This window comes from Pongo abelii, chromosome 8 (genome assembly GCF_028885655.2).
Source record: "Pongo abelii isolate AG06213 chromosome 8, NHGRI_mPonAbe1-v2.0_pri, whole genome shotgun sequence".
Taxonomy (NCBI): Eukaryota; Metazoa; Chordata; class Mammalia; order Primates; family Hominidae; genus Pongo; species Pongo abelii.
Window position 1 is genome coordinate 72,161,287 of NC_071993.2, and position 17,793 is coordinate 72,179,079.

A 17,793-nucleotide genomic window follows, 5' to 3' on the forward strand; every position below is an offset into this window, starting at 1 on the left:
TTCTCAAGGCCCGAGCTGGTGTGTAGCCTAACTCAGGCAAGGAGGTTCTGCCTGGGAATTAGTGTGCAGGCTGCCAGCAGGACACTGGGTGCCGGGTGCAGGTAGATGAAGGGTCCTGAGCCCTGCCTGCATGGGTACTCATCTGCAAACTACTGCAGGCATCTGCTGCTCTGGACTCGTGCCTTAGAAGTTCCCAAAAACTCTGATGGCCACGTGTTCCCTGTTTTTAAGTGAGATCCTGTCCTGGGTCTTCAGCATCTGGTGCTATCCAGCTGACCTAGGACAAGAGAACAGGTCCCGTTTTGGGGTGATATCTAATACATTGATGGGCCGGGAACGAAGTGTGTCATCCGAAGACTAAACTCAGCTTCCTCTCTCCTACCAGGCTGTCGAGCATTGCAAACGCCATGTGTGGAACTAGGAGGAGGAATATTCTATCTTGGCAGAAACCCAGCATTCGTTTTTTTCTACTTGTGTGTCAGGGGGAATGAACGCACAGATCTGTTTGACTTTGTTATAAAAATAGGGCTCCCCCACCTCCCCCATTTCTGTGTCCTTTATTGTAGCATTGCTGTCTGCAAGGGAGCCCCTAGCCCCTGGCAGACATAGCTGCTTCAGTGCCCCTTTTCTTTCTGCTAGATGGATGTTGATGCACTGGAGGTCTTTTAGCCTGCCCTCGCATGGCGCCTGCTGGAGGAGGAGAGAGCTCTGCTGGCATGAGCCACAGCTTCTTGACTGGAGGCCATCAACCCTCTTGGTTGGGGCCTTGTTCTGAGCCCTGACATGTGCTTGGGCACTGGCCTGGGCTTCTGAGGTGGCCTCCTGCCCTGATCAGGGACCCTCCCCCCTTTCCTGGGCCTCTCAGCTGAACAAAGCAGCAAAACAAAGGCAGTTTTATATGAAAGATTAGAAGCCCGGAATAATCAGGCTTTTTAAATGATGTAATTCCCGCTGTAATAGCATAGGGATTTTGGAAGCAGCTGCTGGTGGCTTGGGACATCAGTGGGGCCAAGGGTTCTCTGTCCCTGGTTCAACTGTGATTTGGCTTTCCTGTGTCTTTCCTGGTGATGCCTTGTTCAGGGTTCTGTGGGTTTGGGTGGGAAGGGGGCCATCTGCCTGAATGTAACCTGCTAGCTCTCCGAAGGCCCCGCAGGCCTGGCTTGTGTGAGCGTGCGGACAGTGGTGGCTGCGCTGTGCCTGCTCATGTTGCCTGCGTGTCCCTGGCTGCTGAGGCGCTGCTTCAGCCTGCACCCCTCCCCTGTCTCATAGATGCTCCTTTTGACCTTTTCAAATAAATATGGATGGTGAGCTCCTAGGCCTCTGGCTTTCTGGTAGAGGGCGGCATGCCGAGGGGTCTGCTGGGTGTGGATTGGATGCTGGGGTGTGGGGGTTGGATGCTGTCTGTGGCCCACTTGGGCACCCATGCTTCTATCCACTTCTGGTTGCCAGGAGACAGCAAGCAAAGCCAGCAGGACATGCAGTTGCTATTAAATGGACTTCGTGATTTTTGTTTTGCACTAAAGTTTCTGTGATTTAACAATAAAATTCTGTTAGCCAGATCTGGGCCTAATGTTTCTGTGACCCTTCAGCTGGAAGAGTTTGTTCTTCTCTGATGAGCTCTGAGCCCATGACACCTTTGGGGCCCAGCATTCCTATGACCCCTCTTGGCCAGAGAATGAAAGCAAAGTGGATAAAGGGAAATCCCACCTGGTCATCCCCAAGACTCAGGGCCAGCAGTAGGTTGGGCGCACCTGAAGGTCGACTCTGCCCTTCGCCTGCCCCTGTCCCTGCTCCCTAGAGGCCAGAGTCAGAGCACGTTGCCAGTTCCTTGAGAGTTGCCTTGATTTTTAAACAAACTATTCCAGAAACTTGTAGTGAGTACCAGTTAAACAAAACCAAGGGGAAACTATTGAGGGAATAACTTAATTTAAAAAAGGAACACACACAAACACTCCACATTCAAAACCCAAGGGAACGTCAGTCACTTCTGTTTATAAGCTGGGCACATTTGGGAAGCCAGTGAAATGGAGAGAATGCTTGTTCATTGACATTGACTTTCTTGTCCATGTGGGGATGCCACCTCCACCTGGACGTCCAGCAGGGATGTGGCGGAAATGTAGTGGGACTTGGACTGGAGTCGGGTGTCCGGCCAGCAGGGGATGTCCGCTCTGGGCTTCCCTTGCGCCTGCTCAGCCGGAGGGGATGGTGCTTCCGGGGTGGAGCCGGGAGGGAGGAGGGCCTGTTCGGCCTCTTTCAGCTCAGCCTGAGCCAAGCTGGTCCCCAGACTTGTGGGCCCCAGTGACCCTCCTTACCTTGTCCTTAGATGCTTAGCATTTTTGTTTGGTTTTCTTATAAAAATAACAGATCTTATGAAGGTAGAGGTCAGATGCTGAATGAGCGTCTGGCAAAAGTGGGATCTGAGCAGCTGATACGGGCCACCAGGGCTAAGCCAAGGTTGTCCCCCAGGCCTGGCCTTGGAGGGGACCCCCCGACTGGCCCTGTCCCTGCCCTTGCTCCCTGGGACGGGGCGGTGGACGGGTGCTGCTCACACCCACGAGGCTTCCCTGTCTAGTCACAGCTCTGTGATCTCCAGGGGGCTCTCCATGATCACGTCGCGAAGTTTGTGCAGGGGTGTGGATTTGGCGGATTCTGTGCGGGCGTTGCGCTCGAAGGCAGTGGCCTCGGCAGCGGTCAGTGTCTCCAGTGAGCGGCCCAGGCCCTTCTGGTCATCCTCGGGCAGGCTGTTGAGGTCGGTGGCCAGCAGTGTGCCTGTGCTGCCGTGCACCACATGGATCCCATCGGGCCCCTTGAGCTCCACTGGTGGCTTGTGGCGGAAGCGCAGGCTACCCTGCCCTGGGCTGTGGTCTCCTGGCTCCTCGTCCAGCTCAGTCTGGATCAGCTGCAAGAGGCCAGGACCCGCACATGCTCAGGGCCATGCCCAAGGGGTGAGCAGGTGGATGGCCCCAGAGACCCACTGGCTATGTGGCTGACCTGGGCTCCTACCGCAGCAGGCCTGTCAGACTCTTGTTTCTCAAACTGCCTGCAAAGGGGAACCATGAATGCTTAAGGTGCTGCAGATAGGTTCTCGAGAAGATCGGCTTCTTGTGAAAATCTGTGTGTGTGTGTGTATGTGTGTGATCAGTTTCTTGTGAAAATCGTGTGTGTATGTGTGTGATCGGCTTCTTGTGAAAATCGTGTGTGTGTGTGTGTAGACAGAGTCTCGCTCTGCCATCTAGGCTGGAGTGCAGTGGCGCGATTTCGGCTCACTGCAATCTCCACCTCCTGACTTCAAGTGATTCTCCTGCCTCAGCCTCCCAAGTAGGTGGGATTACAGGCACGCCATGTTGGCCAGGCTGGTCTGGAACTCCTGACCTCAGATGATCCACCTGCCTCGGCCTCCCAAAGTGGCTGGGATTACAGGTGTGAGCCACCACACCTGGCCTTTATTTAGAGACAGGGTTTCTCTCTGTTGCCCAGGCTGGAATGCAGCAATGTAATCAACTCACTGCAGCCTCGGACTCCTGGGCTCAAGTGATCCTCCCATTTCAGTTTCCCGAGTAGCTGGGACTACGGGCGTGTGCCACCACACCTGGCTGAGAATTTTTAATTTTATATATTAACTTTGGCGCTCTATAAAAATCCTGGGATGCAACTGTGGTATCTGGGTTTGTTGCCAAATTGGCCTCAAGCAGATCACCTCTAATTGTGTCGAGGCAGAAAGTGTCAACAGGACAAGCTGCAGAGGACAAATAGGTGGGGTGGAGACTTGAAACTGGCACTGTTGTCCTGTATGAGGCTATTCGACTAGCTTATTCCTGTTGAGAATGTGGGCTTAGCTGGAAATTCGTTTTTAGGTAAAGCCTGACTTTTGTAAGTGTTGACATAATCACTACAGGCAAACATATGTAGGCCTATTTGACCCTGACGGCCAGTTTCTTTTCTTTCCTTTTTTTGGAGACAGAGTCTCACTCTGTCACCCAGTGGAGTGCAGTGGCATGGTCTTGGTTCACTGCAACCTCTGCATCCTGGGTTCCAGCAATTCTGCCTCAGCCTCCTGAGTAGCTGGGATTACAGGCATCCGCCACCAGGCCCCGCTGATATTTTGTATTTTTAGTACACATGGGGTTTCGCCATGTTGGCCAGACTGGTCTCGAATTCTTGGCCTCAGTTGATCCTCCCACCTCGGCCTCCCAAAGTGCTGGGATTACAGGTGTGAACCACTGCACCCGGCCGAGTTTCTTAAAGTGACATCACCCCCGAAGATATGTTCTTGAGGTCTTCCTCTAATCGGAGAAAGACTGCCTTAGAGACTACCCCATTCCTGTGAAAGCCCCCAAGAGCCCAGAAAGCAGAACCTGCTGTCTGACTTCCTGGCCCCCACCCATTGCTGTCTTTGGTCCTGGCTGCAGAGCTCCAGAGACATAGAGAAGGACAGCAGGACAGCAAGAGAGACAGAGCATCCCCAGGCTGGGGCACAGCACACAGCTCCCGGCCACCCAGCCGGCTACCTCAGAGATGGAGGAGTGGCAGGAGGAGGCTTTTTGCACCATCCGCTGTGCAAAGAGCTTTTTGAGCCGCAGGTAATCCTCCAGGACCACCTTCAGCAGCGAGCCCTGGGGGAGGGAAAGGGTTAACCCCCACCAAGGGCCTCCCCTGCCTGCACCGCCCCTCGCCCACTCCCTCTGGGAGTAAGGGGTACACAGACATCTGATCCTGGTGATCCTAGGGCAGAGGATCAGCAGCAGAGCCTGGAGACAGTGGCCAGCCTGGACACATGTGGACTCACTCCTGAGCCCTGCCCTTAAGGCCACCGCAGGCTGGAGTAGCCCCCCCATCAGCCCTGGTGTTCTCGCCCCAGTGGAGGGTGGGTCTAGCTGAGCCTGGAGGTCTCTATCACCCTGTGTTTTCTGGAGTGGGGTCCAACCTCAGCCAGGGGACTGTGTGCGGAGCCTGCAGGGAGGGCTCACCTTGATTGGCCCCTCACGAATGATCTGGCCCAGCTTGGCAATGTTGTCGTACTCCTGGATGGCAGCCCGCAGGTATCGGTCATCATCAGGCTTGACAGCTGCTGGCTCACGCCCAAAAGTTCCCTGGGGAGAGGGGACGTTAGCTGGAGCAGAGGCAGACCCCACACACATGTACAAGGGAGGGGGCCACCCCTTAAAGAACCCAGCTTCTTGGCCAGAGGTTGCAAAGACCCAGCCCCTCCACCCCTGCCCCTTGTGATGCCTGACCGCCTCTGGCTCACGTGGGTGCGTGTGGGGCTGTTCCACAGGTCGGCGATCTCACTCAGGTTCTCCGGTAGGTCATCCTCATGCTCCGCCTGGGCGGCCAGCTCCAGGTTCCGACAGAAGGGATCCAGCCACACAGGATTGGCTCTGCAGTTGGGGAGGGAAAAGGGTGGGGAGGGAGGGAAGGCTAGAGTAGACAGGTGCCCTTCCAGCCTAACCCCACATCCTGCCCATTTCCCTGGCCATATAGTGCCTTTCACTGACTTGGGGGCGTGAGGCCCTGGCGCCTGTGGTGCATGCTCCCACCGTAGGGTCCTGCTAGAACCAGGACTGCATGTCAGTCTGGATTGCCTTTGGTGCAGAGGCTTCACCCTGCACCCACTGCCCAAAGTCTGCATCCCCTGGAACTTGAGGCCCACTGGGGTGGAGAGCCCCTGTCAGCCACGTGGTTTCTGAGTGGAGGGAGGGTGAAGGGAGGGTGGCCTGCCCACCAGGGGGCGCCCACAGCCTGGGTTTCGGCAGTCCCAGCGCTGGGAGACTGCAGCTCTCCCCGCCTGGGTCCTGGCAGGACTCCCCGCAGGGGACCGGGCAGGGCCAGTACCCCACTCACCCATCAAAGGAGTACTTATTGGTGTTAGGCATGTCCATGATGTCGATGAAGCCACGATTCCCTGCAGGGAGAAGGGTTGGGGCATGGAGGGGAGGGGCATAGCTGGGGTAGGGGTGGTGTTAGGGGGTGAGGGAGGATGGGGTGCCGGGCATGGTCCTGGGCCCAGTGAAGGACCTGAGCCAGGCTTGTGAGGCCCCGGTGAGCACTCCAGGCCCCCAGCCCACTGCCTTCTCGCCTGTCTCCCCGCTATGGCCCTCACTTACCAGCTGAGCCAGCCACAATGGCCTTGAGCTTCCTCTTGTGTCTGGAGAGAAGCAGAGAGGGGCTGGTGAGGGGGACCAAGCTGATGTCTCAGGCCCTGCCTGCCTCGTGGCCATCCGGGAGCAGGTGGTCGGCCCCCTGATGGCAGGGGTGGGGGACACTCACACAGTCCTGTAGTACCAGTTCATGAGGACGAAGAGCATGGTGGCCAGGAACAGGAGGATAGCCAGGACGATGATCGCCATCTGTGGGAGCAGGACCAGGGTGAGCCCGGGCAGTGGGGAGGGTGGCTAGGGCTGTGAGGCAGGGTCACCGGGTACCTGCAGGGCAGACATGTCATCCGGCAGCCGGACAGAGATGGCAGGCTGCACGTCCAGGACGTTGTAGTTCCGGAAAAGATTCCGCAGCTGCTCCTTGTTCTCGTCGATCATCTGGATCACCCTGGGCGAGGGGCAGGGATCTCAGCTCTCCTCCTCAGCCATTCCCCCACCAACGACAGTCTGCTCTGCTCCTGCCTCAAGCCCCCAGAGTTCATCAACCCCAAGCCTTGCAAGATTGAGGTCCACCGGCTGGGACAGCTTTGTGTTTTACAAGGTTCCTCAAACCTTCATGTAGGATCCTGTTCCATCCTCACAGTGGATGGAATACTCCCATTTTTTTTTTTTTTTTGAGATGGAGTCTTGCTCTGTTGCCCAGGCTGGAGTGCAGTGTGGCATGATCTCAGCTCACTGCAAACTCCATCTCCCAGGTTCAAGCGATTCTCCTGCCTCAGCCTCCTGAGTAGCTGGGATTACGGGCGTGTGCCACCATGCCGACTAATATATGTACTTTTAGTAGAGATGGGGTTTCTCCATGTTGGTCAGGCTGGTCTCGAGCTCCTGACCTCAGGTGATCCACATGGCTCGGCCTCCCAAAGTGCTGGGATTACAGGTGTAAGCCACCGCGCATGGCCTGAATACTCCCATGTTACAGATGGGGAGAGGGAGGCTCAGAAGGACAGAGTTGCTCATACCCCCAAACTCTGCTCTCTCTCCCAGTCCTGCCCCACTCTGGGAGATGGCCCCACACAGTGGGCCTGATGGTGTGGTCTGTGTCTTCTTTGGTGGGTCCCCTCCCCTACTCCAGGGCAGGGAGGCAGGCAGGCAGACAGGCTGACAGTCCAAACACAGGCCCCCACTCACCGGTCCACGTCCAGGATGCGGTTGGTATCGCGGTTCACTACGTGGATGAGCAGTTCTGTCTGCGCAAAGTTCACCCGGCCCTTCTTGTCCACATGGAACTAGATGGGAAGGGGTATTGTAGGGTGTGGCCACCACAGCAGGGGGCCACAGGGATGGGCAGGCCTCTTTTAGGAGCCCCTTCTGCCCTTCCCTGTGAATAGACCCTTCGCTACTGAATGTTTGAATGTTTGCTGAGGACCAGGCACGGTGCCAATCACTTCATCCACACTTGGCCAGGTACTATTTATTATTGGCCCCATTTTATGGAAGAGGAAACTGAGGCCCAGAGACCTGGGAGAACTTTATCAAAGCTGCACTGATAGGAAATGACTAAGTGGGGCGTATACTGACTTTCACGCCCTGGCCTTTGCACAATGCCCCGTCTCTCCTTGTGGCCTGGCCTCCCCTTCTCCCTCCACTGCCCTGGCCCCGGGTGGGCCCATGAGGCACCTGCACATCGTCAGTATTGACAATGGCCCCAGTGATGTTGGAGAGCAGGTGGATGAACTCCTCCTCGAAGCCGCGCACACGGTCGGGGATCTCGTTAATGACGATCTTGACGCGCTGGTCGTCCCTCAGGATGTAGATGCCGATGATGGCCGTGTCGTTGTGGCCTGCCAGGTCGCGGGCCACAATGTCCACCACGAAGTAGCCGGGGCTATAGGCCACGAAGAGGTCGAAGGTGCGCAGAATGCCGTCCACGCTCCCTGCAGGAAGCCCGAGGGCGGGGCACGGCTCAGAGACTCAGTGCCCCGAATCCCCAGGAAGGGGCATGAGCCCTGGGGTAGGTGGGCACATCTAGGGGAGGCAGCACAAATGTCCACAGGGCACAGCAGGGAGCAAAGGTGACAGGCAAGTGGGAACGATGCCCATCTGAAGTGGCAATGGCTCGGGTCTCAGCTGGTTATCACGGGGGAGTGTGGATGACAAGTTTGTGACTCTCTTGTCCCATGCTAGGGTGCCGAGGACCATTTCTGAGCCCCCTTAGTGTCTGTCTCTCCTCTGTCTTTCAAACACATGTACCTCAGAATTCCACAAACAAGCCTGGGCGTGGTGGCTCACGCCTGTAATCTCAACACTTTGGAAGGCTGAGGCGGGCGGATCACTTGAGGCCAGGAGTTTGAGACCAGCCTGGTCAACATGATGAAACCCTGTCTCTACTAAAAATACAAAATCTAGCCAGGCATGGTGGTGTGTGCACATAATCCCAGCTACTTGGCAGGCTGAGGCAGGAGAATCACTTGAACCCAGGAGGCAGAGGCTGCAGTGAGCTGAGATCGTGCCACTGCATTCCAGCCTGGGCAACAAACAGAGTGACAGTTTATCACCAAAAAAAAAAAAAAAAAAAAAAAAAAAAAAAAAAAGAAAACAACAACAAAACCCATAGAAGAGAGATGGTCAGGTGGTACAGCATAGTCTTCTCTTAAAAGACAATACATTGGGCTCAAAATTTGTCACTTTATTTTTTATTTTTTTAATTTTTTGTCTTTTTTTAGTATTATTATACTTTAAGTTTTAGTTGTCACTTTCTAGCTGTGTGACCTCAAGCAAGCTACTGAGCCTCTATGTGCCTTGATTTATTAAGATAAGAGCAGTGAGAGCTCAGAGGACAAAGGGATGTCTGCTTGTGTAACTGGATGAGGTGGCACATAAACTAGACCTTGAAGAGTGGGGGAGGGATATCCGAAGGCAAAGAAGGGGTCAAAATGGCATTCCAGGCAATGAAGGCAGAGGGGTCAAAGGCCAGGGGAGAACGGGAGAGAGCAGGCCGAGGGGATGCTAAGCACCTTAGCTAGGCTGGGTACAGGGCCCTTAAGGATAGCAGGTGACTGTGGAACAGAAAAAAGGATTAGGAGGAAGATCTAGTGAGCCTTGAATGCCAGGCCACAGACAAGGCATACAGAGGAGGAGTCTTCAGATGGAGAAGAAGGGGGAAGGGGTTGGGGCTGGGAGTAAGGTAATGGGACACCCACAGGGGCATGCGTCTCCTAGAGCCTGACCCAGAGAGTCTCAGCCGTCCACACAGGTCAGTGCACAAGCAAACATGCACATCCATAGGTATAAGTGTGAGCTTTGAATCCTGGTGCCCCAGTCCTAACACAATGCCTGACATAGGGGAAGGCGATGTGCACAACTGGAAAAACAGGCAGATATTATGGGAAGGAGAGTGAGAAGATGGGTAGGTGGACAGATGAATGAAAGCAGGATGGATGGACAGATGGAAGGAAGAAAGGATGGAAGCACAGACGGATGGATGGAAGGATAAAATGAGGGATGGACAGATGGATGGAAGGATAGATGGACAGACAGAAGTATGGATACATGGATGGATGGATAAGTAATGGATAGATGAGTTGACAAGAAGAGAGAATGAAAAGAAAGGGCTGGTGGGTAGATGAAGAGGTGGATAGGTGGATACACTGGAGAACGGATTGATGAATAGGATTGGCGTGGCTGGCTGGGGGGCCACCCATATCCTGTGGTGCTCCCACAGACCCCATCTCCTCCCAGATGACAGTCCATGCAGTGACTGAGAGGTCATGGCTAGAGGCCACTCATGTGCTGCCAGGCCCCTACCCATGGTGAAGACCTGGCCCACATCTTCAGAGTCGTTGGCAAGGGCCCGGAAGTAGTGGATGGCCAGAATGCTGTAGAAGACAAGGCTGTTGTTGCCAATGTCTGCATCCAGGGCCAGCACCTGGATCAACTCTGAGCCCACCTTGGCATCGGTGGCCACCCCTGCAGGAAGAGGCAGGTGGTGTAAGTGGCAGGGCAGGGGCCACCCCACACCTCGTGCCCAGGCTCCAGTCCCTGCACCTGCAGTGTACTCAGCCTTGGTGAAGCGTGGCGGCTGGTCGTTGATGTCTTCTAGCACAACGCGCACCTCCTGCAGCGTGAGGTCAGCAACCAGGTCGAGGGTTGGGGAGGGTCCACGGGGAGGTGTCCAGCTGCGATTGCTGGAGGCCTTGACGATGAAGGAGAAGATGGCTTCTCGCTCCCGGTCCAGGTCCCGCAGCACCAGCAGACGCCCGTCAGGCTGCAGATGGAAGTTCTTCTCTTCGTTGCCGGCTGAGGGTGGGATCATGGCACAGGGTGAGGGGGCAGGGCCAGGAGCAGGGCATATGTGGGTCATCTCTAGCTCCAGGGTAATCAGGGCACTGGCTCTGTCTGGCCCCACCTGCGATGAAGTAGTACACGATCGCATTGGGGCCCTCATCTGCATCCACTGCGCCTGTCACGTTGCCCACGAGGGTGCCGCGTGGTGAGTGCTCAGGCACTGTCAGCAGCTGGTACTGGGGGCTGCCTTTCTGCAGAGGGAGGGGGATGTCATCACAGGGGGCCAAGGGAAGACCCGAGCTTCCAGTCCCTGTTTGAGGGCCCTGGGCAGTGACTTTGTAGGTGCTGAGGGAGTTTACTGTCCAGGCCTTATGGGGTGAGTAGAACCGTTGTAACCTCAAGGGAGCAAAGCATGGCCCACGGATCTGAGCTCTGCCCTCACAGAGTGTTGCCCAGAACCCAAATGAGTGCTTAAGTGAGAGAACACACACGTTACTCTTATATGGACATGCATGTGTACACAGTCACACTCAGCAGTCGCCAAGGAACATCACATCCCATGTGCACACAAGAAGAAAAAACAACCATGTCAGAGAGTTGGAGTCCACAGGAGGGGCCCTCAGCCTTGCTGTCAGATTTCATGTCAGCCCTATATCAATAAATCAGAGCTGGGTGGGGCGTAGTGGCTTAGGCCTGTAATCTCAGCATTTTGGGAGGCCAAGGCAGGAGTTCGAGACCAGCCTGGCCAACATAGCAAAAACCCGTCTCTACTAAAAATACAAAAATTAGCTGGGCATGGTGGCGGGCGCCTGTAATCCCAGCTACTTGGGAGGCTGAGGCAGAAGAATCGCTTGAACCCAGGAGGTAGAGGTTGCAGTGAGTCAAGATCATGCCACTGCACTCCAGCCTCGGCAACGGAGCGCGACTCTGTCTCAAAAAAAAAAAAAAAAAAAAAAAAAAAAAAAAAAAAAAAATCAGAGCTGATTTTCATGCTTCGTGTGTGTGTATGAGTGTGTGCAGGCAAAAACAAGGCTATCAGCTCCATGAGTCAGGCATTTTGGTCTGCCTTTTTTTTTTCAGCGCTCAATATAGCTCAATATAGTGTAACACAGCTGCTCAATAAATAGTTGTTCTTGCATGAAGTGCATGCAGATAGATGTTTCCGTGTCTAGCTAAATGTGTATTCTGGCACAGTGTATATAGGAGAGTGTGTGCGCATGTGTGCTTGCAGGCAGGTGAGTCCCTGTGTGGGTGTGATCAGCGCAGGAGGTGGGCAAGCTCACTGGAGGCCTCACGAAGAGGGGTTCGTTGTCATCGATGTCCTCCAGGGCCACCTGCAGCGGCTGCATAGTCTCGTATGGCACCGGCTGGCCCAGGTCGCTGGCCACCAAGATGAGCTAGGAGCGGAAGAGCACAGAGGAAAAGACTGGGAGAGGGGATTGGCTTGGGGACTTCCCGGTGGCCAGTTCCCCTAGGGACTTTCCAGGAGGCGAGGTGCAGGACCTGCGCCCAGAAGAAAGCCCCGCCCCAGACCCTGCCCCTCGCACCGGGCCCCGCCCTTACACTGTACACCGCCTGCATCTCGAGGTCCAGGCGCTGAGCAGTCTGGATGAGGCCGCTGACTGGGTCGATGGTGAAGAACTCCCAGTCCCGGTTGCCCGCTGTCTTCAGGAAGCTGTAGCGCACCGCCCCGTTGAGGCCCTCATCCTTGTCCGTGGCGTAGACCTCGTACACGTTGGAGCGCAGCGGGATCTCCTGTGGGGAGCATGGGGAGGAAGGCTCCTGGACCCCTGAGAGAATCTCAGCTCCTAGGCCCTGAGGGAGCCCTCGCTCTTTCTCCTGCGGTAGCAGAATGTCCTCAACAACTTACAGCACCCACCAGGAGCGCCTGCCTGCTTGGCTGGATTCTCCTGGATTCTGGGCTTCTGCTAGCTGTTGTCCCTCTTCTCTCCTCCCCAACCCAAGCTAAGGCCACTGCACTACAGTCCAGCCTGAGAACCACATGCTTCAAGCCTTTCCAGGGTGACCATCTTCCCAGGAGCTGCCTCCGCCCTCCCAGTCCCATTCATTGCATGCTGAGGTTTAGGGGACAGAGGGGATCTAAGTGCTGAGGCCACAGCCGCCCTTTGTCCTGTATCAGTCTTGCTCTCTCTGCTACCCCAAACACAGGAATTCTGGGTGTCCCCAAACAACACCATCCATCCAATGGGGTACCTGAAAATGGGGGGGACACAGGCAGGGTGACATGGTGGATAGGATAGGGGTTGGCCACCAGGGTCTAGTCTGTTACTAACCTGCCTGGAACCTGGACATGCCACCTTACTTCCCTGAGCCTCAGTCTCCTGAACGCTGTTGAGCTAAGTCCAAGATCTCGAAACCTCATTGAAATCATACAATGACCCATGACAAGGCTGCCCAGGGAAAAAGAAAGGGCACGTTTCTTTGCTTTTAGTTGAGAAATGATCAGCTCAGCATGGTTTCATTGTTTATCTCATGGATCATGACAACTGGAAGTTCTAAATGGCAGTTACGTCTAATTAATAACAAGTAGGACGACATATAGATAATTAATACATGCTGATTGTTCAGGAGACATAAATCTTTCCAAATGCAAAGCCCTTGAAGGGAAAGTGTTCATAAATGGGGCTTTTAGTGTGAAAAAGGACTAGATTATTATTAATTTATACCCTGCCTCATTCCACAAAAGAGATTTGATGCAGGGGACAAGAATACATAAATTATAACAAGATTGATCAAGTTAAAAACCTAGAGTAAAGAAAACAATTGGTTGGTCAGGAAGATGAAAGCTGAGGGGTGGGAAGCAAGGTGTAAGCCCTGTCCCTGCAGGGTCACTTGAGATGGGCTGACCACTCTGAAAGAGCAAAGCAAAGAGGACCAACTGCTCAATCACTGCTGATGAGACACTAGACACAAGGTAAAAAAGCAAAGCACATGGTAAAGACACAATGCTTCTTCGAGCTTAGCCCTGGGAGAGTTTTCTCCCGCAGGACCTCAAAGAGGAGACAGAGTGACATGATGGACTTAGCACGGACATTCTGAGATGTGGAGCCTGGGTGGAGTTTGGGGGACAAAGAACAAGTGGGAGACATTCTGATGGTGCCACTACGGAGCACTTTGGGCTTGTGTGCTTAGAAGAAAGGGGGAGAGCAGAAGACAGAGGAGTACTTCCCCTATCTTTATATGGCAATTTAGGCTGAGAAGTGGAAGAATTGGAGAGATTTCAGAACCTTGCCACTTCCCCTTGTTTCTTATTTTGATGCTCATCCTCAGCTCCTAGGCTGTCTCCACACTGTATCAGCAGGAACAACAGACAGACAGAAGGGGCGTGTGTGTTTATTCTGAGACAAGTATGGGGGAAGTGGGTTGTGGAGTCTGTCCTTTTTGGTAGACATCTAGGAGCAAGAGATGGAGTACTTACTTATTAGTCCTGTTTTGCAGAGGAAAAAATAGACTTACAGAAAATAGACTTACAGAAGTCACTTGCTCAAAGTCATTGGGCTGATAAGCGATAGAATTAGACTTCAACTAAAGATTTTTTTTTTTTTGACAGTCTCACTCTGTTGCCCAGGCTGGAGTGTAGTGGTGCGATCTTGGCTCACTGCAACCTCCGTCTCCCAGGTTCAAGCGATTCTCCTGCCTCAGCCTCCCGAGTAGCTGGGATTACAGGCATGCACCACCATGCCCAGCTTTTTTTTTTTTTTTTTTTTTTTTGCATTTTTAATAGAGATCGGGTTTCACTATGTTGGCCAGGCGGTCTCAAACTCCTGACCTCAAATGATTCACCTGCCTTGGCCTCCCAAAGTGCTGGGATTATAGGCGTGAGCCACTGCACCCGGCCAAACCAAAGATCTTTTACTAGCACAGCCCATATAGTAACCACTGTTCAATACCGCCCTGTGTGGCACTGGGCAGGTCTGCTTCCTTCTCTGGCCTCAGTTTTCCCACCTTTACAAACTTTTTTTTAATTAAAAAAGTTTTTTTTTTTTTTTTTTCCTGGAGCTACTTTCCTGAAGCCAATTTTCCCCACCTTTAGAGTGAGGTGCTTCTACTCTTCTAGGCCGCAGCTGGAAGAAGGAAATACTGGTGGGCAGGAGGCCCTGGGGGCAGGAGTACCTCTCTGATGTGGAGGATGGTGCCGTTGGGTGGGCGCACAAAGACAGGGCGGTTGTCATTGACGTCGATGACCTCCACCAGGAGCATGGTGGTGCCCCAGAGTGGGGGCTCTCCGCCATCTGTGGCCACCACGGTCAGATTGAACCTCTCGTAGGACTGCAGTGGCCGCTGTGTGGTCACCAGGCCCGAGTCCATGTCCACATGGAAGGCCTCTGGCAGTGGGGGCAGGAGAGTAGCTCTGGTTGAGACATCCTTCCCACGCTTCCCTCTACTCCTGGCCTGGGGTGGCAGGCCTGCCCCTCCCACCCCCCAAGGCATCATGGGTGTCCAAGGAAGGCCACATACCCACGCCAGGGCCCTCAAGTGAGTAGATCAACTCTCCATTGGGACCTTCATCCTGGTCAGTGGCCATTATGGTGATGACCGAGGTGCCCGCCGGCTCATTCTCATACACGCTTGTGCTGAACTGGGGCTTGGAGAACTGTGGCCGGCAGTCATTGACATCCAGCACTTGGATCACCACCTGGGTGGATGGAGGTCAAGGCCAAAGGTAAGGAGCAGGATGGGGCAGCCTCAGGGGACCTGGTCATGCAGGAGTAAGCCTGGATAGAGGAAGGACAGGCACCAGCCTGGGAGGGAGGTAATGTCTTCTAATGTGTTGGAGTCTGACTTGAAGCAACTTATTTAACCCCCTGAGCCTCAGTTTCCTTGGTTGCACAATCCTAGATCCTTGGCACAGTGCCTGGCTCAAGTAAACACTCAACAACTGGAACAGTGGTTAACAGGTAATCTGCACCTGGGCCCTGATGCAGAAACCCCTTATCCCCTCACACCTCCTATTTTGTTCCTTGCTGCTCCCCACAGTGGCCCTATAAATCTGGCTCTAATCTCTATCCCTTAGTGCTGGATTGGTGGCATTCCTCCACTTCCCAAGGTTCTCTTGACTGCGATTTGTGTCTGGCCTGAGACTTGGCTTCCCTGGCTGACCCCCCAGCCCAGGGCACATCTTATGGACACAGCAAACTATGGGGCCTTTGTTCCCTGGCTGCTGGGAGCTGCCTGAACTGCATCCTCATCAGAGCCCTTCACAGCAGTGACTTCATTTTTCTTTTTTCGATGGAGTTTCGCTCTTGTCGCCCAGGCTGGAGTGCAATGGTGCAATCTTGGCTCACTGCAACCTCCACCTCCTGGGTTCAAATGATTCTCCTGCCTCAGCCTCCCAAGTGGCTCGGATTACAGGCACGCACCACCACGCCCGGCTAATTTTTGTATTTCTAGTAGAGATGGGTTTTCACCATGTTGGCCAGGCTGGTCTTGAACTCCTAACCTCAGGTGATCCCCCCACCTCGGCCTCCCAAGGTGCTGGGATTACAGGCATGAGCCACCATGCTCTGGCCAACAGCCATGACTTTAAAGATCCCCTTTCAGTGCACAAAGCACTTTCAAACCACCTTATGTCCCCAATTGCACATCTGCACCCTCCTTTGCAGATTTGACAATGGAGGCTTAGAGAGGTAAACTGACAAAGGCAATATGCTCAGCTCATGGAACTTGAGTCTTCTGGCCCCAAATGCTGTGGTTTTCCCAATAGAGCACATGCATATGTGACAGGGATGAGGTTTGGATATGTGCATGTGTTCCCAGCCCTTTCTCTCTACCTGCCAAAGAGAAGTGGCCTTGGCCCATTCAGCTGTTCACACCCCCGACCTTTCAAGAGAGTTTCCTTTGGATGATGAGATTATTGTGAGGGAGAAGTGAGTACTGTATACAGAAAGATAGGCCTGCCAAAGGCAGAAGGGAGGAGAGAGAAAGAGGAAGCAAAACCTTGAGGCCTGGGACTTTGCATAGAAAAGGGGATTGAGAGCTGAGAGGGTGAGATGCTGGCCTCAGAACAGCTGTGTGGACACTGGAATGGGAATGGGGTTATGACTTGGAGCCCTCATTAGTATTCTTTAAGAGACATAAATAGGCCGGGCTCGGTGGCTCACATCTATAATCCCAGCACTTTGGGAGGCCAAGGTGGGCGAATCACCTGAGGTTGGGAGTTTGAGACCAGCCCGACCAACATGGAGAAACCCCATCTCTACTAAAAATACAAAATTAGCTGGGCGTGGTAGCGCATGCCTGTAATCTCAGCTACTTGGGAGGCTGAGGCAGGAGAATCGCTTGAACCTGGGAGGTGGAGGCTGCGGTGAGCCGGATCGCGCTATTGCACTTCAGCCTGGGCGACAAGAGAAAAACTCCATCTCAAAAAAAAGAAAAAGAAAAAAAAAAAGAAAAAGAGAGAGAGAGATATATATATATAAATAAAGATGATTCCTTTATAATTATGTTTGGTTTCTGGACTGTGGTTCTTTCAATGAGACACTATGGTGATACTGGGCCATGTGGAGCCCCAGGCATTATTTGGGTTACACTCAGGTATGTTTAGCTGCCTATTTGCCAAAATATTTTGCCAAATAGCAGTTTGGCAAAGATTTCTCCCAGAGGGTCCCTGTCTTCCTAAGCCACAGCCATTGTAACCCATCTAGTTACCCTCTTGCCTTCTCCTTTCTGTCACTGTGTCTCAAAGGGGACTGGGTGGCTCTGCTCCCAGTCTGCAGCAGTCCACTTGCTAGAGGCTTTGCTTGTTGCCTCCACAACCCCAGTCCCTGTCGTCCCTGGCCCAGGTTGGCACCCCTCACCTGCACTGAATTTTCACGACGGTTGCTGGCTACATCCCCAGGGTTGTCTTTGGCCAAGGCAGTCAGGATATAGTGGTCCTTCTTCTCCCGGTCCAGAGAAGACAGCACATAGATGTCACCCTAGTAGGGGGAGGGTGGCTTTAGGTCCTTCAATCATTCAAAAGGTATTTATTGAGCACCTACTATGGCCAGATGCTGTTATGGGTTCTGGAGATTTGACACTGAACAAAAGAGACAATAACCTCTGCCCCCAACAAGCTCCCATTCTAGCAGCTCTTCTTGCTCTCACTACCACAACCTACCTGGGGACGGGGTGACCAGCCCAGCCTGGAGCTACCTGCCTGACTAGGAACTAGCATATAGTAGGTACCCCATAAATATGCAATTGTCTTAATGCCAGGCCTGGAGCCATGTCTGATGGCTCATACCAAGCAGGAAGGAGTGAACCCCACTGAAAGGGCAGAGTGCCAGAAGATGTGGGCAGAGCAGGGCAGTGGGAGGCAAAGTCCAGTTCCAGCCCCAGCAACTGGGGAAGGCCCTGCCTGACCAACCAGCCCCAGGCCACAGGCGTCTCTCTCTATACTGAAAATAACAGC

The 17,793-nt window shown here is 53.8% G+C and overlaps 2 protein-coding genes across 3 annotated transcripts in view; one reads left to right on the forward strand and one right to left on the reverse strand.

Annotated features, from left to right (window-relative positions):
- The window catches only part of PSAP (prosaposin), a gene marked incomplete at its 5' end in the record, with an annotated part of 34,998 nt that extends 33,441 nt beyond the window's left edge, over positions 1-1,557 (forward strand). The window contains 1 exon segment of one of the 2 annotated variants that reach the window (NM_001133580.1): positions 386-1,557. In NM_001133580.1, coding sequence (NP_001127052.1) covers positions 386-421 — 36 coding nt within the window. In that variant the 3' untranslated portion in view covers positions 422-1,557. 2 annotated transcript variants of the gene reach the window in all.
- A 352-nt stretch (positions 1,558-1,909) lies between these two features.
- The window catches only part of CDH23 (cadherin related 23), a 459,756-nt gene continuing 443,872 nt past the window's right edge, over positions 1,910-17,793 (reverse strand). Inside the window, exons 51-67 of the mRNA XM_054522498.2 lie at positions 17,198-17,317; positions 14,859-15,036; positions 14,514-14,725; positions 11,943-12,134; positions 11,663-11,776; positions 10,501-10,630; positions 10,140-10,391; positions 9,900-10,061; positions 7,773-8,029; positions 7,284-7,381; positions 6,423-6,543; positions 6,268-6,347; positions 6,105-6,145; positions 5,842-5,902; positions 5,249-5,378; positions 4,968-5,090; positions 1,910-2,899 (exon numbers count right to left, since the gene is read on the reverse strand). Coding sequence (XP_054378473.2) covers positions 2,573-2,899; positions 4,968-5,090; positions 5,249-5,378; positions 5,842-5,902; positions 6,105-6,145; positions 6,268-6,347; positions 6,423-6,543; positions 7,284-7,381; positions 7,773-8,029; positions 9,900-10,061; positions 10,140-10,391; positions 10,501-10,630; positions 11,663-11,776; positions 11,943-12,134; positions 14,514-14,725; positions 14,859-15,036; positions 17,198-17,317 — 2,598 coding nt within the window. The 3' untranslated portion in view covers positions 1,910-2,572. The remainder of the gene's footprint in view (positions 2,900-4,967; positions 5,091-5,248; positions 5,379-5,841; positions 5,903-6,104; positions 6,146-6,267; positions 6,348-6,422; positions 6,544-7,283; positions 7,382-7,772; positions 8,030-9,899; positions 10,062-10,139; positions 10,392-10,500; positions 10,631-11,662; positions 11,777-11,942; positions 12,135-14,513; positions 14,726-14,858; positions 15,037-17,197; positions 17,318-17,793) is intronic.